Source organism: Protomyctophum parallelum (assembly GCF_964188405.1).
Source record: "Protomyctophum parallelum genome assembly, chromosome: 9".
Taxonomy (NCBI): Eukaryota; Metazoa; Chordata; class Actinopteri; order Myctophiformes; family Myctophidae; genus Protomyctophum; species Protomyctophum parallelum.
This window is the reverse complement of record NC_139706.1, coordinates 17469611-17489542: the sequence shown is the minus strand read 5'-3', so window position 1 is coordinate 17489542 and position 19932 is coordinate 17469611. Positions and strand designations below refer to the sequence as shown.

The 19932-nt window shown below is 44.4% G+C and overlaps 1 protein-coding gene across 13 annotated transcripts in view; it reads right to left on the bottom strand.

Annotated features, from left to right (window-relative positions):
- Positions 1-1246: 1246 nt before the first annotated feature.
- nf1a (neurofibromin 1a) overlaps positions 1247-19932 on the bottom strand; it is a 118696-nt gene continuing 100010 nt past the window's right edge. For 7 of the 13 annotated variants that reach the window (XM_083773862.1, XM_083773873.1, XM_083773867.1 and 4 more), the window contains 11 exons: positions 19488-19614; positions 17794-17925; positions 16144-16288; positions 15597-15754; positions 14926-15048; positions 13708-13826; positions 13133-13233; positions 12659-12801; positions 10834-10880; positions 9417-9633; positions 1247-1394 (listed from right to left, as the gene is read on the bottom strand). In XM_083773862.1, the coding sequence (XP_083629988.1) occupies positions 1252-1394; positions 9417-9633; positions 10834-10880; positions 12659-12801; positions 13133-13233; positions 13708-13826; positions 14926-15048; positions 15597-15754; positions 16144-16288; positions 17794-17925; positions 19488-19614 (1455 nt within the window). In that variant the 3' untranslated portion in view covers positions 1247-1251. The remainder of the gene's footprint in view (positions 1395-9416; positions 9634-10833; positions 10881-12658; positions 12802-13132; positions 13234-13707; positions 13827-14925; positions 15049-15596; positions 15755-16143; positions 16289-17793; positions 17926-19487; positions 19615-19932) is intronic. The other 6 variants (XM_083773868.1, XM_083773874.1, XM_083773871.1 and 3 more) reach the window with 2 other exon arrangements.

Below are 19932 nucleotides of genomic sequence, written 5' to 3'. Positions count from 1 at the left end.
TTTTTGTATGCACTATCTAGCTGTACAGGATAAATACTCTCAGGCAACAGGGTATATGGATGATTGTATATTTGACGATCATTGAATGACATTAGTGACACAGCTCTCTCTCTCACCACGAGTGTGCACGTGGCAAGAGTGGACGACACGCCTCGATAATTAGTACCTGTTCTCTAGTCCCCCAAGTTAAGGTTTCGCTTCTTATTTTACAAATTATACACATTGAAAAAACCCTGACAAAAGGCACACCATGGATAAAACGTCAACATCTCAATTATATCACTAAGGACTAGTTATACATAATCTTTCTATGTATAATATGTACAATTAACTGTGGAGGATTGACATACGGCGAGTCCATCCAAAAAATCCAGAATCAAGATGAATGCAAGGGGTCTGTTAGAGACACAGCTCCACCCCCTTACTGCCTTGTGTCACTTGGTCCATCTTGTACTGATAGAGGTGATGGCTGCACTCGGAGTGCTTAGGCTGCTAATGAGGAACGGCGAAAGGGACTCAGAACTTATTTGTTTTGTTGTGTGGATGTAGCACCCCCCCCCACCCCTTTGTAATTCACTTGACCTTCATAATATCACACTGTTCTGGTCCAATCTGCCAAAGCTGTTCAAGGTGAGAGCTATTGGCATTTCTCCACCCAATACTCAAGTAATCTGAAGAGTCTTGTAATTAAGTGGAGGGGAGGGGGGGACGACGACGACAGTGGATTTCCTCCCACCCCCAAGGGCCAAGTTCATACACGTGTGTGTGTGTGTGTGTGGGGGGGGGGGGGGTCCTGTGTATTATGTACAGTTTACATCTCGTCTTCCAAAACACCAATTGTTTGAGGATTCTATTCACAAAAAAGGAGACTGAAGGACTGAGACAATGACACACAATGGCTTATTATTCACCTTAGGCCATCTCAAAGCTTCAAATATAAAACAGAATCTCAGTCAGAGTTTTAACTTTGCCCTCACAACTTGTATTCCCCCATTCACTTAATGCTCCTGATGAAAAATCCCCCTCCCCCCCCCCCCCAAAGAATTAAAAATAAATCTCTTGTTCTCTCTCAGAGACCACAACGACAACAACGACAACAACAACAACAGGATCAAACTAATAAAAACTGTAAAAAGAGAAGTGCAGCATGAAGTCTGGCTAATGGGCCAGGGAGGGCATTGTTCTCTCTCTCTCTCTCTGTGGGTTTTCCTTTGTTTGTTCCCCCCCCCCCCCCCCCCCCGTTTTCATGGTTCATACTATTTTCTTGATGCTGGGTCTCTTGAAGCTGCCGGCGCTGCGCTGCTTCTGCACCTGGCTGGCCGAGCCGTGGCGCGTCCGTCCACTGCTGGACAGAGCCGAGCTGGGGGACAGCTGGACGTTCTCCTTGTCCACACCTGGGAGGAGGAGGAGGAGGAGCAGAGCGAAGGTTGAAAAAGGAAGGAACAGCAGTGGTGGGGAAAAAAAAATACCAAAATCGTTTACTTAAGTAAAAGTATCAATAGTGAAATATAGAAATACTGCTTGAGTAAAAGTATTGGCCACCAAAAGCAAAAGTAATAATTTTGCAGAATGTCCCATTTCAAGTTTTCAAATGTATAATAGTTAGTCTAGATAGATGAAACGGGGGAACCACGCTCATTTTATTTTTCTTAATCGCTGGAGGGTGTATTTTCAGATTCGGTCAAGTAACAGGCTATACATAAGAGTTGATTAAATCAATTAATTATCAGCTGCATTATTATTATCTGCTGGGCCTGCTATAACAGCCTCTGTGTCAGTTTCAGCGCAGATAGGAACCAAAATTCTCTAAGACGGAACTATTGTGTCCAAAATTTGGTGCCCAAATGCTGAATCGGCGAAAAAAGGCGGAAATAGACGGTCTTTCCGGTGCTTCAAACGCCACTGAGCAACTTCCACTGACATGAATAGCGGGGGGGGGGGGGGGGGGGGGGGGGAGATCAGTCTATCCTTTTAATACTCTATGGTATATACTGTATGAATAGTAACGGCACCCGAGTGCATTCTGGGATGGAATGGGCCCAAAATTCACATGAATGCGCTGCCGTTGACTATCATTGCACGCATTCACGTGCGTTCACGTATGAAACAGCGTTCACATGTCATCGTGAACGTGCACAATGATAGTCAACGGACCAGCGCGTTCATGTGTTTGGGCCCGCGCTGCAATACCAAATTCGGCCACTATGTCCATTTCGCCTCAGGGTTTCCTCCGGGTGCCGTCTCTATTCATATATACTCTAAGACACACGCGTATCTATTCTACGTCCGAGCATAGACATGGTAACGCCCCCGCCTGCATCTGATTGGCCTACCGACAAATGCCGGCCTTTCCAGACTTTCCTCCGAGGTGGATAGCTATATGCTGGATAGTCTGCCATGAGGTTACTCCGTGGTGGGAATTAAATAAATAATACAAGTATGATATAATACAAGAGAATGACAGCTTGGCATGCGCTTTTATTTTTTGTAGAAGAGGCAAACTAATATATTGTCCATGCTGTTTATTTGTATACATGTGTACAGTGTAAACTTGAAACATTATTGTACTGTAAAAAGGTCTCTTTTCCTTGATCTTTATCTTTTTTATTATTATATTAACAGTTTCCGTGCTTTGAATGGATTACTCCAGGTTAATGTCGCTGCCATATCGGACATACGCGACTTTTGTTTTATGTGTTTAATCCGCCGCAATGTAAAAAATAAATAGAAAATCCTTCTTCGCCGCGGAGAAAGAGAATAGGTGCATCTGTTTTGACGAAGAAACCGGAAATCGTCACATGCTGTGGGCTGCTAGGGCTTCTGGGAAATTGAGGCCAATGCAAACGCATGGGGTTCAACGCCTCATGGAGGAGGGTCCTGTGCTGCGTCTTCCGGGTGTACCAAGATGGCGGGTGGTCCGGCCGTTCATAACAAACGGGGGAAGCTTTTTTCGCTCGATTTTCGCGGATTAAAAGCCCAAATAATTCAGCGTATGCTCTAAAGGTAATACAACAATCTCGGCAGTGAAGGGGGGTTGATTAAAAGTCTGGTAAATCGTTTTCCGCAGTCAAACTGTTAAATTAATACATGATCATCAACATTGACTAATTTAGAACACACCCAAATCAAATCATACAACGTACGTGTTCAATCAATCATTCAATCAAAGCAAACGGTATAAACAATATTAGTTTGCCTCTGCTACAAAAATAAAAGTTACAAGTTACTGTCGCGCGTGACAAGCTGACATTCTCTTGTACTTGTATTATTTCTCACCACGGAGTGACCTCGCCTCTCGGAGGACAGTCTGGTGAGACCATGGGGGCAAGACAGGCCAATCAGAGGCAGGCGGGGCGTTACCATGTCTATGCTCGGACGTAGAATAGATATACGCTACACACACACACACACACACACACACACACACAAAAGTGGATGGTTGGCTAGAGTTGCGGCAGCCAATGAGAATGATAGCTTGCTAGTACGGCCACTACGGCAGCCAATTAGAGAGATAGCTTGCTAGTCCAGAAAGGCAAAGCGATCGTTCATAGACCAGCTCCGCTGTGCTTCACACTGGTAGCTGGTAAAAATGTCCCATGGGGTTCATTTTTAACCCCTTCTTACTGCATCTGTAGAGCACTCTAGTGCATCTGTACACCACTCTAGTGCATCTGTACACCACTCTAGTGCATCTGTACACCACTCTAGTGCATCTGTACACCACTCTAGTGCATCTGTACACCACTCTAGTGCATCTGTACAACACTCTAGTGCATGTGTACACCACTCTAGTGCATCTGTACACCACTCTAGTGCATGTGTACACCACTCTAGTGCATCTGTACAACACTCTAGTGCATGTGTACACCACTCTAGTGCATGTGTACACCACTCTAGTGCATGTGTACACCACTCTAGTGCATGTGTACACCACTCTAGTGCATGTGTACACCACTCTAGTGCATGTGTACACCACTCTAGTGCATGTGTACACCACTCTAGTGCATCTGTACAACACTCTAGTGCATGTGTACACCACTCTAGTGCATCTGTACAACACTCTAGTGCATCTGTACAACACTCTAGTGCATCTATTCTGTAGAGCACTGTCGTGATCTGTAGAGCACTGTAGAGCATCTATTATTTTTTTCATTTTTTTCTTTTCATCCATATTTTGAAAATTCCTCTAAAATGGGGTACAGGTGATGACATGCACATTACATGCATAATAGAATTACAAATTCTTTCTTTCTTTATAATGGGCACTCAGAGCCTAAACTGGTGACCACCAGGTGGCGCTGAAAGAGTTTTTAATAGCCACTTTAATTAATTCCTTGGGTCCAAATTGTATAGAAAAATAGGTTAATTTATCTCAGTAGGTCGTTTCCTTCAAAAGTTATGCTTGTTTCTATTGTTTTCATCTTGCAGTTTAGGGTCAGGATATGTGTAAGAAAGGTTTCAAAGTCAACCTCATGGGACTTCCCCCCCCCCCCCCCCCCCAAATACCTGGCATAATCATAAAATACACCCTTCAAGGATTAAGAAAAAACAGGTGGCGCCAAAATCCAAAATCCATCCTATGCGTGTGGACTGTGGACCCCCGTTCCATCTAGACTAAATCTTTTGAAAATAGCAGATCTACATGCTCACAAAGTGTTGCATCGCAATGCATTGTGAACATGTAGATTGGCTATTTTCAAATGGACAAAAGCTATAGGCTGTAGTGGTTAATGTTTTGTAATAATATAAAATCTACAAAAGTAACTACTAACTAAAGTTTTCAAATAAATGCAGTGGATCAGAGATGTAGTGGAGTAGAAGTAAAACTATTAGAAATTGGAAATACTGTAAAGAACAAATACCTCAAACATGTACTTAACCCATTTTGGGGCGGGAACCCCTTTTGGTGTTAGCATTATGTTATGCTTCAGCTATTGAAAAATAGCAGACCTACAAGCTCATAGCGCGCCACAGAGTGGCGCGCGACGAGCTTGTAGGTCGAAGAACCACTGACATAGATTTTTCAGAAAACTGTCAGGATGTAGAAGATTTTTTTTAGAATCTGATCACAGGTCAAAATGGGTTAAGTATAGTGTACACCACTGAACAGCAGCAAGAGCAGTTAGAACAGATAAACGCTATCCTGAAACAACACTTCAATCCAAGCTGCTTTTGCACTTGGTGGCAACTTAATGTTAATATCACTTAACTGTGAATATCCATATAATTTGCGTAAAAAAGATTATCTAAGGGTTTACATCGCTGGCGACATTTGATAGCCTATCCCTTAAATAGAAAAGGAGACAGCTAAATGTCACATCCTTTAAACAGTCACATGACACAACACAGGCTTATTCCTAGTGGGGGGATCAGGTTTCTGAGTAGTGTTGCTTTATGCAATAACACCCACTAGAGGGCGCCACCGTACAAACATGGGTAAACTGCCCTTATCCCTGCATTTTAAAAAAGGCGCTCATGGCAGAGATTCATTTTCAACAAAAAAAAAAACAACTGTACCCGCTAAGAACTTACTGCTAGAGCTGAAAGCTAATAGAACATTAAAGCATATTCTTCAGCCTGGGGCAAAACTATGAAGTGAACCCCGAGATATTCGATTGACACTGGGATCATTCCAACCAATGGGGAAGGGGCTGAAGGGACGTGATCGACCAATGACTGACCTCCAGGGTCACAGAGGGTTAAAGGTCAAAGAAGAGTACCTGGGAGGAAGAGGAGGTGTGGCGCAAAAACGGCAGACTTTGAGCAAGACAGAGAGGCTTTACAAAGAGAGAGAGACAGACACAGAGAGAAAATGGGAGAGAAAAAATAAATGACAATGATGACAACGAGAACCAAACAGGAACCAAAAAAATCCGCACATGAGAGCAAAAAATATAATAAAAAAAAGAATACGTGAATGACTAAGTGATTCATCGTCACTGGATAATTGGCATGAACTGATCAGGGAAAAATAAATGAGGGTATATGGTTTACACTACAGGAACACATACGCACAGCAGGTAGAGGTACGGTACGGCGGGAGGGAGGGGGGGATGACTTTTCACACTGCAGTCAGTCAGTCAACCCAGCCCAATCAAGAGGAATAGAACCAGTAGAACTCAGTGCCAATGTTATAGATATATATTTTTAAGTGCATATATTCTGTTCGCGAGAGGACTAAAACGTCGGTAGGTTTTATGTACCGACCTGGGATTTAAACCCAGGGTAGGTACCAAACATTTACTGCTCAGTCGAGATGGAAGTTCCACATGGACAACCAATAGGTGTCCTACCCGACTACAGACAGGGTCTCGAATAGATTAAATCGTTGGAAGAGACCAACCACTGCAGAGATGCTAGTTATATAATAGTATTAACATACTCTGCCATACAGGTTGGTTAAATTAACCTTTAATTCATTATACTAACAATCTTTAACAAGCGTTGGCCCAGTGCTAATTGTACAACTTAATAAAACACTAGTTGTACGCATTGTGCATCATGTCTGAGAATAAAACAAAACTATAAATGTGTGCAGACTGGGAAATGGGGAACTCCTTTTTCCACACACTTCCAGAGCTGCTACAGATAACATTGACAAAGTCATTCTGAACTGGGCCTGTGTTAAAGGGTTAAGCTCAATTTATACATAAAGGACTAGTCCGTACTAAATAACATATAGGCTCATTTTGGGGCCATGGGATCGAATTGCCTGTTGTCCAGTGTAACCAGCAGACCTCATAGCATAGAGTGGAGACCATGAGCATATTACTACTTGAACTCAGACCCAGCCAAAAGTGTACGTATTTTGGCGGATATTTCTTCCAAACCCCACACCGCCCACATTATGCTCCACTTCCGCCAACATGGCATTTTCGACGGACGAAAACAAAGGAAACGCATGGATTAGTGGATCGTTTATGCATTTAATTAATTAATCAGTTTATTAGTTGTCGTTACACATGAGCCGCCACAATCTCGTAAATCATTGGTGTGAGCGTTCGGTACAAAACGCCAATCAAAGTGACTGTACTGGCCAATCACAGTGCGCCTTTTCCTGGGACTCAGCAAAACACATAACATCTGTTTATCAGACTGTGGCGGCTTGTGAGGGAAAACCAAGGCATGGATGCATGGGTAACGACAACTAACAGGGTCTACAGGGGAAACTGGAAGACGGGGGCAATTCACCCGTGGGTTGTGCCCCTCTTCACACCCATTGGTTGCTGTGTCACGGTTGGACAAAAATCCTCTCTCTCTCCATCCACTACCATTGAAATAACAGGTGTTTTCAGTTGCTTCGTATTGACATTCTGTGCGTTCAATTCATATTTTAAACGTCGTGTCGGTAAAAAGGAACATCACAGGCGCAGCATGGTGACTGGGCATATCATCATATCGTTTGTTTTTAGTTTTTTTTCCAAAAAAATTATGTTTTAGTAAATTCAACATAAACAAGGCGGAACCAGGGTCGGGCGGAACAAGGCATTAGAGCCTGCTGGTTAGTCAGTCAGGGACCAATCAGAAGGCTGACAAAGGGGTGCAAATAGATGGCCAGTTATTTGGGGATCAATATACTGCAAGTAGGAAAATGAGTCTATACGTTACTTTGGTCCGGACAAGTTTAATAGTACACTTGTGTCACGCGCCAAAATCTAAGTGGTGCAGCCGTGCAGTGTGAAAAGAGGCTACACTAGCCTTTGGCTAGTGGCTAGCCCAGGGATAGGATTACTGCTGGACTTGCAATATGCAGGGGTGAATATAGCATTACAATTCTCATCTCCATTTTCTAGACGGTCTATACATACAGTTCAGGTACTAAATGTGTATATCCCAAAATAGCGCTCAACGCTAAATTTGTTGTTCATTTTCAGCAGGATGTGGGCATGATGGGGGGGGGGGGGGGGGGCAGACAGAGGATGACCAAAGTCCAGTTTCCTGGGTTTTATCTCATCTCAACTGCCCCAATAAGAAATTCAGCCAATCCAAGAGCGCCGTGGCGTGGCAAACTGGCAAAACATCACTTTTTATACAGCACCTGAACTGTGCGAGGGAGTCTGGCTGGTATAGTATGCATTACGATGTCTTAACTTGTACTAATAATCACACACACACACACGCACGCACGCACGCACGCACGCACGCACGCACGCACGCCCAACTACTGCTATCCTAAAGGCAGACAGGTGAGGTTATCAAAGCAAGCACAGTGAAAACACACAGAGAATGGACACATGAGTTACCACAGCATTTCAGACTACAGGCTGGGGGGGAAGGGGCATTAGCTGCCCAGAGAAGCTCTATAGCTGGGCTTTGTACCAGATGTTTTGGCCGCCATCTCCTCAGCAGGCTTGGGGTGCGACAGGGTCGGGGAGCATCTACAAACTACTCAACCCACCCGCACGCACGCGCATGGAAATGTTGTTAACAGACAAAACCAAAAAAGGCAAAAAGAAGAAAAAAAGTGAGTGGATTAGAGGCAAACAGTGGCCAGAAGAAAGATGAGAGAAGCAAGAGAGAGAGAGAGACAACATGTGAAAGCACACGCAATGTCACGTTTTGAAAATGGGAGCATGTGTTCCTCGATTTGTAACGGCAGACTTCTGAAGGTTGCGGTTTTGAATCAAGCTAGCCCCCTTTGGTGCTGTGTACACTACTAAACCCAGTAGACATTTACTTATAGTGTACTTATATGTTCACAAAACATGTCTTTCACTTAAATGAAAATGTCAGATGTTATGCAGCTCTACGGAACTTGTTAGTTCAACGTTAATCAACTGTAACGCAGACGGCGTTCATTTACCCTGTGCATTGTGAATAGAGGCTAGCTTGAGCAATACCTAATTCATACACAATAACAACTAGATACTGTATGTATGTTAAGCAGGCCGGGGGGGGGGGGGGGGGGGGACTGAGGGACATTCACACAGTCATCGACCGTGACTTCTCTGTGATCACACATTAGAGCTTACCGATGGACACACTACTATAAATGACAGACCAGTTATTAAAAAAGTATAATTATCACAGTAACTAATCAACAAAGTAAACATTTTCTTTAACCCCATTCTGGGGGCGGGAACCCCTTTTGGTGTTTTAAAGCATTATGGTATACTTTAGCTATTGATATAATATAATAGCAGATAGCTATATAAATAGCAGATCTACAAGCTCGTAGCGAGTGCCGTGCTATGAACTTGTAGGTCTGCTATTTTAAAAAAATCGTGAAAATGTGCCTCAAATCTTTGAATATATATTATTACAGAGTGGACATTTTAACTCAAATCTTTGCTTCTGGGGAGGTCCCTGGAACAATATATTTTCAGATCCGCCAGGATTTTGAATTTCGACGTCAGGCCTAAATGTTTTTTTTTATAAAGAAATAAATGTGGTCATGTGTGCCGTGCCGCGCATACCTGGCGAGTGCTGCGAGGTGGCCAGTGAGGTCATGGAGTTGGACAGGTTGAGGTTAGCGGTGATGCTGAGCTGACTCTGACTGGTGGGGGGGTAGGGGGAGGTGGGCGTGCGGAGCAGCTCCTCGCTGCGCTCCTCCTCCGCCGTGGGGAGGTAGCTGTCAATCAGCGCCTCCAGGAACTTCACGATCAGCTCGGCGTAGTCCGGGATCTGGGTTTGCTGAGGAAGGAGGAAGGAAGAAAAAAAAAAAAAAAAAAAGAGGGAAAAAGGAACGGGAAACAATTAGGGAGGAGGTACTGTAACGTTTTATTTGTATAGGCCACGCCCACTGCTATGCTCTATGGCTCGTCGCAGTCCCGCCCCCTTTCATGACGACGCCAGGTACAAAGGACTGTCTAAAGAGGACGAGACGCGAAGACAGTACGGGCGACGCCATGTTGCTCCATGGAAGGAAAGAAACATGCGCAGTTGAGACCAGGAAGTTGTACATGCACACATTTGGGCATGTACAACATCCTGGCAACATGGCGTCGCCCGTACGGTCTTCGCGTCTCGTCCTCTTTAGACAGTCCTTGGCCAGGCCCAGGAAATAATTCCCAATGCATTTTTCCCATAGACATTTCAAAATTAAAAAGACCTGTTAAGCGTCGTACAAAGCCAACTCGAGTCGTGACAAATCAACAAACAATATTTAGGACCAAACAACAAAACAACAAAAAAAGTGTTTTTTTCGAATTATTTGTTCGGCCCAAAACATTGTGTTTATCGTCATGATTTGTCACAACTCGAGTTGTCTTTGTCTTTAAATACATACTTTTTAAAAGTATGAGGAAAATGAACGGGTAATTCTTTTCCGGGTCTTTCGAGGGGGCGGGATCTGCGACACTCTATACCAGAGGTTCTCAACCAGTGGTCCGCGGAGCGCCAGTGGTCCTTGAGGGGGTTCCAGGTGGTCCCCAGCTAAATGATGGAGAGTTGGTGACCAAATGGACCCTTATAGATCTTTAACTCGAGAGCGTAAAATGTTACGCAAACCGAACTGTGAAATTTGTCAACCATATCACCCATAATTGTAATTTCATCAAACATGATGGCACGTACACAAACATGATACAACAACTACGGTCAAAGCACCATAGTCAATTAGTGAAGTCCTTGTTGGTACAGTCATTTTAAAAAGAAAATTAACTGAATGCTGTGTTTTGTACAACTGATCCGTGGTTATAAAGGCCAACTATCTCCAACTCCTCCGTTTATGGTGTGTGTCTGAGTGTGTGTGTATGTGAGCACACTGATCGATACATCTCCACACCAATGGGCTCCTGTGTTGGGAGTGTAATTGCTATAGCACATTGGATTGCTCCAGTGTGTCTCTGCAAGGATGAGATAGTAAATAATAATATGATGAATGAACCATACCTTTGAGAAGGGCCCAGCAAACCTCCACAGTCCGTTAAAACCAAAGCCTGTGAAAGGAGAGAGGTGGGGGGAAAAAAAGGTAAAGGGAGGGGAGAGGAGAGGAGACAAGGTGAGAAAGAACAGAAACAACCATAGACATTTTATAAAGGCTAGATGGCTCAAGGCGGTAGTCTCTGATGTAGTTACCCGGCGGCCATCTTGCTGAGGGGCTACAGTACAGTATGTTCTATGCAGCTCCTCAAACTAAAAGAGTCAGAACTCCCTCAAGTCTTGACGGATATTACAAACGTTGTCAACATGGCTATGATTCAGGACGCTTATCTGCTTCATTTAGTGTTTTATATGAACGTGGTATAAAAGCATATAAGTATGCGGACGTCTGACGTTTATAACGTGTAATTACTAAGCTGGACAAACCACATTAGCCATGTCTGTAAGAAAATATCAAAATCCATTGGCATTATTGGCAAATTCCGTAGTATGGTTAATCAAAACTGTCTCTTTATTATAGCTTAATTTATCCATATCTTATATATTGCAATATCATTTGGGGAGCTACTTATAATACACATCTTCACAAACTCCACATTTTGCAAAAAAGATTCTGCAGGATTGCCACATACAGTGATTGGTCTGCTCATTCTGCCCCTCTTTTTAACCCATTCTGACCGGGCACCCATTTTGGTGTCGGCATCATGTTATGCTTTAGCTATTGAAAAATAGCAGATCTACAAGCTCATATCGCGCCACCGAGTGGCGCGATACGAGCTTGTAGGTCTGCTATTTTTGAAAAATCGAAGAGCGACTGACATTTCTAGAATCTGATCTCAGGTCAGAATGGGTTAATCAGACCAGTGTGTGTCCAGCGGAAACCTCGTATGAATCTGATCTCAGGTCAGAATGGGTTAAACAACTCAATATTTTACCAATCTTTAATTTAAAATGTTAAATACATACCAAACCTGCAACTTTATTTTCAAAGTATTGTTCCAGCCAGTTTAATTTCCTTTGCCATGTAAAGACTTTTTCCAGTTCAACAGTGATGTGCACCACTTCAATACGAGACAGTCAAATCATTTACATCTCCCAAAGTTCCGTACTGGTCTGTGTCAGTTCTCCATCAGATACAGGGGGGCCCAGCTATGGAACACCTATACAGCAATCTCATCAAATTCTACTTCATTAAAAAAAATTCAAACGTAAGTTTAGGACCCACTTAATTGACCAGATCACCTAATTATATTTCTTTGTATCATCTATTCTTTTCTCTAATCATGTAAATAACCAAAAAATCTTATATTCTTATTATGTTTTATATACTGCAATCATGTTTTCTGGATATTCTATATCTCATGTACAATGTTTCATTTTAATCTATATAGGTAGAGGCCTCGTATAAGCCCCTTGGGCTTTTTTGCCTCAGCCTAGCACCTTACCCTTCTCATATTTATATGTTCACTGTGTTGTTTTTTTATACTGTGCAGAATAAATAAATACAAATACAAATAACAAACCAAACCGTTTGAAAATTGGCTGAAGTTATGGTTATTTAAAAGTACATGCCCCATAGACACAATGTTATGAGAGGTTATTTAAAAAGTACATGCCCCATAGACACAATGTTATGAGTGGTTATTTAAAAAGTACCTGCCCCATAGACACAACGTTATGCTGCCCCGAGGTAAGATGGCCGCCACGTAGCAACGTCGCTCTCCATTGGCCAGAGTGCGGGTGAGCCATCTAGCTTTCTTATATATATATGGAAACAACCATAGCAAATTGGTGTGTGTGTGTGTGTGTGTGTGTGTGTGTGTGCGTGCATTACTCTGTAGGTAGGAGGGCTGGTACTGAGGTGGAGACTCCTCATGATAAACCACACTCTGAACGATGCCGTGCACAGGGTTCAACAGGTTGGTGTCCTGGCACATGGACAGCAGAGTGTTTATCTTGGAGTCCAGGAGGTTGTGGCTATGAAGGACACACACACACACACATTGAGGATTATTGCCATCAAACATTCATTGTAAAATGCTTTGATAAGATGAGTACAATCATTCAGATGACAGAATCTCACACACACACACACACACACACACACACACACACACACACACACACACACACACACACACGTCCATCCCAACGAATTAGAATAAAGGATATCTGAATCAGCAGGTCGTTTTGAACCCTTGTGGCCTGGAGAATAAATTGTACATTTGTGGTTGGTGTGGGTGCTGCATCTTTCCCAGGGCATGATGATGCTTGCTGGGGTACTACTAATAATAATAATAATACTTACACCACAGGAAAAACCTTTGGGAAGACAACGCTAGCTTCGGCCAGATACTCGTAGAGAATCCTTTGGTCAAAGTCGTCGGTGGTATATTTGACCTGGGTGGCCTGGGGGGAAAAACACACACAGACAGAGCCTCTTAGAAAACCTCAAAATGCACATTCGGCGCACGCTCAGGCAAATAATTTAATTAATTAATCCATGCAAATAATTTAGGTAAAGTGTGTCAAGTAGAAAAGTATGACAAACTGCTTAATATGTTTACCCAGCAGCCAAAAACGACATAATATTATTCCAAAACATGGAACAAAGACAAGCATTTACATAATGAGTGAAGTTGTAAACGTCACAAATTATTATACTACCAACTATTCAATTATTAAAATCTGTCCATCGATTAACTGATTACTTGATTAATAATTTGACCATTATCTATGATAGGTATGTATTGTATTTGTGAGTGAATGAGAGAGATACAGCGTGTGTGTGTTGTGTACGTGCGTTTGGGTTGTGTACATGCGTGTGTGTTGTGTACATGTGTGCGTGTGTGTGTGTGTGTGTTTGTGTGCGTGCGCGCTCACCAGCACAGTGAGCAGTAGGGCTTGGATCTTGGGGTCTGTCAGCACCTCCTCATCCAGCAGGACGTTGGACTCAGACACAGATACCTTACGCAGGTGGGAGTTGCCAATTCTTTGGGTTTCTGCAAGGGAGACAGGTGGTGTTACATCAGAAAACTATCCAAACGCCGATCCCAGTTCAAGGGGAAAAGAACAAAATCACTGTTTAAAAGCACAATATATATTTTTTCCTTTGACCCATTTTCAACCTATCTTCATATAACAGGTCCTCACTAATGTCCATCGTATGTGTGACCATTTTTGTCTCCTCTGTCTGTATCTCAGAGGAGGGCTGTGGACAGTCCAGAAACCCGCCTACCAGGAACAGAGAGCCTGCCGTTCCAATTAAATCCTTTGCTGCCATCTAGTGTTCAAAAAGTTTGACCGCTTCACTGCCGCACATTGACTCCAATGTTACGGAGCTTGTCGTCCTTCCGGGTTAAACAGGAAGGTGAGGGCTTCCGGAAGTGGAACGACTCATCACAACACAGCCCACAGCCTTTAGCTAGCAGAACAACCAGCTACATTTTCGATGCGATGCGATACAAAAGCACATATGATTTATGATCGTCGGCAATAAATAGCGGCAAATACAAGCGGCCGAAATGAGTTTTCTTCGACAGGTGGCTGCCATCTCCCTTAGAGATAGGGTGAGAAGTTCAGTCACACGAGAGCGACTCGGAGTAGAACCGCTGCTCCTTCGCCTGGAAAGGAGTCAGCTGAGGTGGTTCGGGCATCTGGTTAGGATGCCTCTCGGGCACCTCCCTAGGGAGGACCTCGAAGCACGTCCCACTGGGAGGAGACCCCGGGGCAGACCAAGGCACAGTTGGAGGAAATCGACTCACTGGCCTTGGAACGTCTCGGAATCCCCCAGGAGGAAGTCACTAATGTTGCTCTGGAGAGGGAAGTCTGGAGCTCTCTGGTGGAGCTGTTGCCCCCGCGACCCGACTACGGATAAGCGGTTGAAGATGGATGGATGGATGCATGCATGCCGGCGCACCATGGACAGCTCTCGAACCTTTGGAGATACGGCGCTTTGAAAATCGGGTTATAATGGATGCTCAACGGAACTGGATTAAAAAAAAAAAAACATTGCTGAGATACGTGCAGGGGCGGGGTGGGGGGGTGGGGCGGGACGGCGGGTAGACTCCTGGGGGACGGCGGGTCAACAAAGAAGCTCACCTATCTCATAATCGTTCTCGGCCACACGCCTCATCTTGGGCGGGGTGGTCATGCCCGATTCCATCTCTGGCCTCTTTGGTGCTTTGGAGTCCGATATCAAGTGGTCGAAGCTCTTCCGCGTGCCTGGGCGCACACGGCATGAAACAGGCGTCAGCCTACAATCAATTTATTTCACTTTAATAACACCTGACTTAAAGCCGGCCGTCATTCATGAGGTGGTCCGCTTTCATAAATACTGCACTGAGTCACCGCCTATAAATACAATTGTATTTCAATAAGTGTTGAAAGACAACAGAACTGCACTGGGAATTCTTACTGACAATGTGTCACTCTGCTTTGTACTATAATAAAAAATCGAGCAAGCTGGCTAGCCAACATCAGGCCATTATTTAATTCACCCACGTCAGGGCTGTTTATATCTCGCTTAGACATATCGCTGTTGAAGATTTAAGCAAGGTAGAGCCAAATAAACAATGAAATAATCAACAAAATCACAAAATGTCTCCAATGTAGTTTATAGTAGGAATAAAAAGGAAAAAAATAAATCACATAGGAATGAACGCTGTTAAATAGTACAGCTGTCACGTTCTTCTCGTTTCTTGTCCGAATCGGAGCCAATAAGAGCCATGCCGATGAGACATTTTGCATAGTATCCGTCTGGGTGGTCATACCCAGGAGTTTCTTGGTGTTGGCCTGGGAGGGCTGGCCCATGTCCAGGCTCATGGACTTGCGCGTCCGAGGGCTGATCTGTCCCACCGTGGGGTAGTGGGCGGACAGATACCGGTCCGACACCTTTGGGGAAGTCCATGGCTGGTTCTCCCGCAGGGCTCTTGAGGGGGAGGGGGGGTTGCAGAAGAACATCTGGTCACTCACATTTTCATGTCAAGGACCCCGAAAAATATATGTAATTGGCCGTCGACCCCAATCTGAAAACATGTGGTTCCAGGAACCCGCCCAGAAGCAAAGACTTGAGTTTAAAAAAAACGTTCGCTCTGAAAGAATATATATTCAAAGATTTGCGCCACATTTTCGCGATTAAAAAAAGAAAATAGCAGACCTACAAGCTCATAGCGCAGCACTCGATGCCGCGCTATGAGCTTGTAGATCTGCTATTTTTCAATAGCTAAAGCATAAAAATGCTTTAAACACCAAAAGGGGTTCCCGTCCAGAATGGGTTAAAATCAGCCCTAAGCAGGGAATCAAAACACGGTTTGCTACCTGTACCTGCAGCTGGGGGGGTCAGTGTGGTGGACGGAGTAGGTGTCCATAGGAACCGTCTCCATCGCGAGGTCAGAGAGCAGCAGCGACTTCCGGTGCTTGAGGCTGCAGCGGCTCCTCACCTCCTCGGACACAGTGAGCAGAGCTGCACAGATGGAAAAAGCACTGTGACACACCAGAACCCCCACACACACACCCATAGCACTGGGTCAGACACATCCAACCCAGAGCAAAGCCAACTCATCACTCTAAAAGTCTCATTTCATAGTCTGGATTTTTCGGTTGGTGAGGTGACCACCGCTCCGGTGGTGAGGTGACCACCGCTCCGGTGGTGAGCTGACCACCGCTCCGGTGGTGAGGTGACCACCGCTCCGGTGGTGAGCTGACCACCGCTCCGGTGGTGAGCTGACCACCGCTCCTGTGGTGAGCTGACCACCGCTCCGGTGGTGAGCTGACCACCGCTCCGGTGGTGAGGTGACCACCGCTCCGGTTGGTGAGGTGACCACCGCTCTGGTTGGTGAGGTGACCACCGCTCTGGTTGGTGAGGTGACCACCGCTCCGGTGGTGAGCCGACCACCAGAGCTGAAATAATGTTGAGGGGTGATGAGTAAAAACAGAGAGAAGGGCTTGAGCGGTGGCGGTGGTTTGCTCTTCACCGCGGCTCGTGACGGCATGTTGTAGTTCGGCGGTCACCTCACCACCGACAATCCAGACTATGGGCCGATTCATACTCCTATTTTACCGCTGTTTCGGCGCTGTAGTGCCGAAATGATTTCGGCTCATCAGAAATTTTCAGTAGCACCGAAGAGCCGACTTTAGGACGGTACCCGCCCCCCGAACCTCAAATGACGTCACATTGTAGGCTCTACAGAGCCGAACCGACGTTTATTCGGCTCTATAATAGGAGTATGAATCAGCCCTTAGAATGAGCCTTAATGAAACACTGCAGGTTCCCACCCATGTTTTTTTTCCCCCCAATGAAATTACAAAACCTTTCCAGGATATTTTAAGCCAATTTCTAGGACTATATAACAATCAGTCGGGGCATTTTGCTCTCATGCGCTGCAGCTGCACAGGTTGGTGTCGTGTGACAAAAGGAACAGACCTACAAACTAACTACACATCACGCTGAAGCGAACTGTGAGCTTGTAGATCTGTTCTTTTTGTCACACCCTATACATTATGCTGCAATCACGCAGCCCGTTCTGAGAAAAAAAAAACTACTTTTGTTACATATTTTGTGTAAAAATGTATTGGAAATGTTTACAAAATAATTACTTGATATAATTCCTAGGACCTTTGATCCATTTCAAAACTTTTCCAGTACTGGAAAAAGTTTTTTCTAAATTTCTAAACTTTTCCAGGAATTTCATGACCGTGGGAACACTGTATAAACAACTTCGCTTATTTCAATTGTTTCTGTATTTAATCCATACGTTTCTTTTTACTTTGTCTTGTGTATTTTTCATGATGTTTAAGTGCTACATAACAATATTTGTATTTTATTTAAGATGAGACCGATAGCCCAGCTACAGTATGTCCGATACCGGACACCGATCAACAAAGTATATATAGATTGAAGTTGTTATCAGTCACCCCAAAAATAGATCTGAGACAACCCGGTTGGCGAGAAGCTTGTCGGGGACTTACCAGCCAGGTAGGCCACACTTTGAGTGTTGACTTCAAACTTGTCACATTTCAGATGCTTGCCGATTAGAGCCAGCAGCGTGTGGAGAATACGAACAGTCCTCGCAACGGTGTTGGTGGACGGGTGACGGTAACCTAGATGCATACAAACAAACACACACACGTGCAAGCACCGTAAGCACGTACAATTTATTTAGAAATGTAGTTGGCTGCATCACGCATGGGCTTATTCACACTTTTGAAGAGAGGAGAGTCCGCACACAGGTTTGCTCCAAGGTGTTTGCTTTTTATTCAATACACCATAAATAAGGCACAACGTTTCGGCCGTGAACGGCCTTCATCAGGTGACAATTGTCACCTGATGAAGGCCGTTAATATAATAAACGTTATTTTACTGGTGTTTTTCAGTAGAAACAAATTATTTTGAGGCATAAAGGTGACAGCATGCAGTGGAATAGGAATAATTAACCCAAATGTGACTTCTATGGTGCGCACCATAGAAGACATGACATGACTTTGTCACATCTGGGTTAATTATTCCTAGTGAAGAGTAGAGAATAGTGAAGAGTGCAGGAGCATCAAGCCTTTCAGTATTTTACCACCCTGTTGGAACACCTATTCTATTGAGAACAGACTAACAGCAGCCGGGAATGTGGGATGGGACGGGAGGGAAGCCTCTCCCCCGTGGGGGCGAGGCTTCCCTCCTCGTCACCTCCCGGGACCCCTCCCCGTGTGCAACCGGAACTGCCGCACACACAATCGCAATGCATTATGGGCTGTATAAAAGTGTGAATACATGCATCTCATATAGAGCGTCGCAGTCCCGCCCCCTTTCATGACGACGCCAGGGCCCAGGAAATAATTCCCAATGCATTTTCCCCCCCAAAAGTATTTATTTAAATACCTTTTAAGCATCGTACGAAGCCAACTCGAGTCGTGACAAATCATGACAACAAAAAAACTTCTTTCTAATTATTTGTTCGGCCCAAAACATTGTATTTATTGTCATGATTTGTCACGACAAGAGTTCTTTGTCCGCGGGGAATTATTTTCGGCACTGCGACGCTCTATGCACCTCTGCAGTCTGCATAAAGTCTCATGACAATCACTAGCTTCAGTTGTTGGTACACACAGTTAGCCAGACATTAATGTAAACAGAGACAGAACCACACAACAACAAGACCTAGTGCTGCTGCCAGTCTCGACATAACCAGGCCACAGTGATACATTTGTCAATAAGCCTCGTTTAACTCAAGTATTTACACTCTCGAGGAAAATGGCTTTTCTTCACAGACAGGTGTTTCCCTTACTTTGATTGAGTGTCAATTTACCCACACAGAGATGGTACAATAAGAGCTTCATTAAACCCCAAACCAACAAAAAACATTATGTCATAAACATTTGGGACAACAGCAAAAATACAACAGAATAATGCACAAAAAAAATAATACCAGTAGCAAGGAATGGAGATCATAGAAGAATAAAAAAATGAGTTAGCAGTGGAACTTAAAATGTAATCATTGACACACACACACACACACACACACACACACACACACACACACACACACACACACACACACACACACACACACACACACACACACACACACACACACACACACACACACACACACACACACACACACACACACACACACACACACACTATTTTGAGTGGCAGTCCGTGTCTTTACCTTTAAGCAGGTGTCCCACGAGGGCAAAGTTGAAGTTGGAGCTGAAGTTGAGTCCCACAAAGTGATCCATCTGCTTACAGTGCCACTCCAAAGGATGGCGGATCTCCATGAACACCTCCTCTGGACTCTGCACCGTCACGCCAAGGTTACAGAAGATGGGGAGGGAGAAGGAGAAAGGAGATTTAGGAAGTTATATTTGCACAGGCATTGTCTTCGGTCGGCTATTGGTTCACGGCAACCAATCGAAATAGTAGCAAAAAGCAGACGACGTCGTTGTCAATGTGGCTAACCCGGTTGCTAACCAAACAAACGCGGTCAACGAGCGCTTACCATGCATGTGAACAAACACGGTACATCAGATCGGTGAACCAATATTCGCCAGCGGTTGCGCCTTGCGCGCCCCGCCCCTCTAGACCCAGAAAGCAGTCTGGGCTAGGCCATGTTT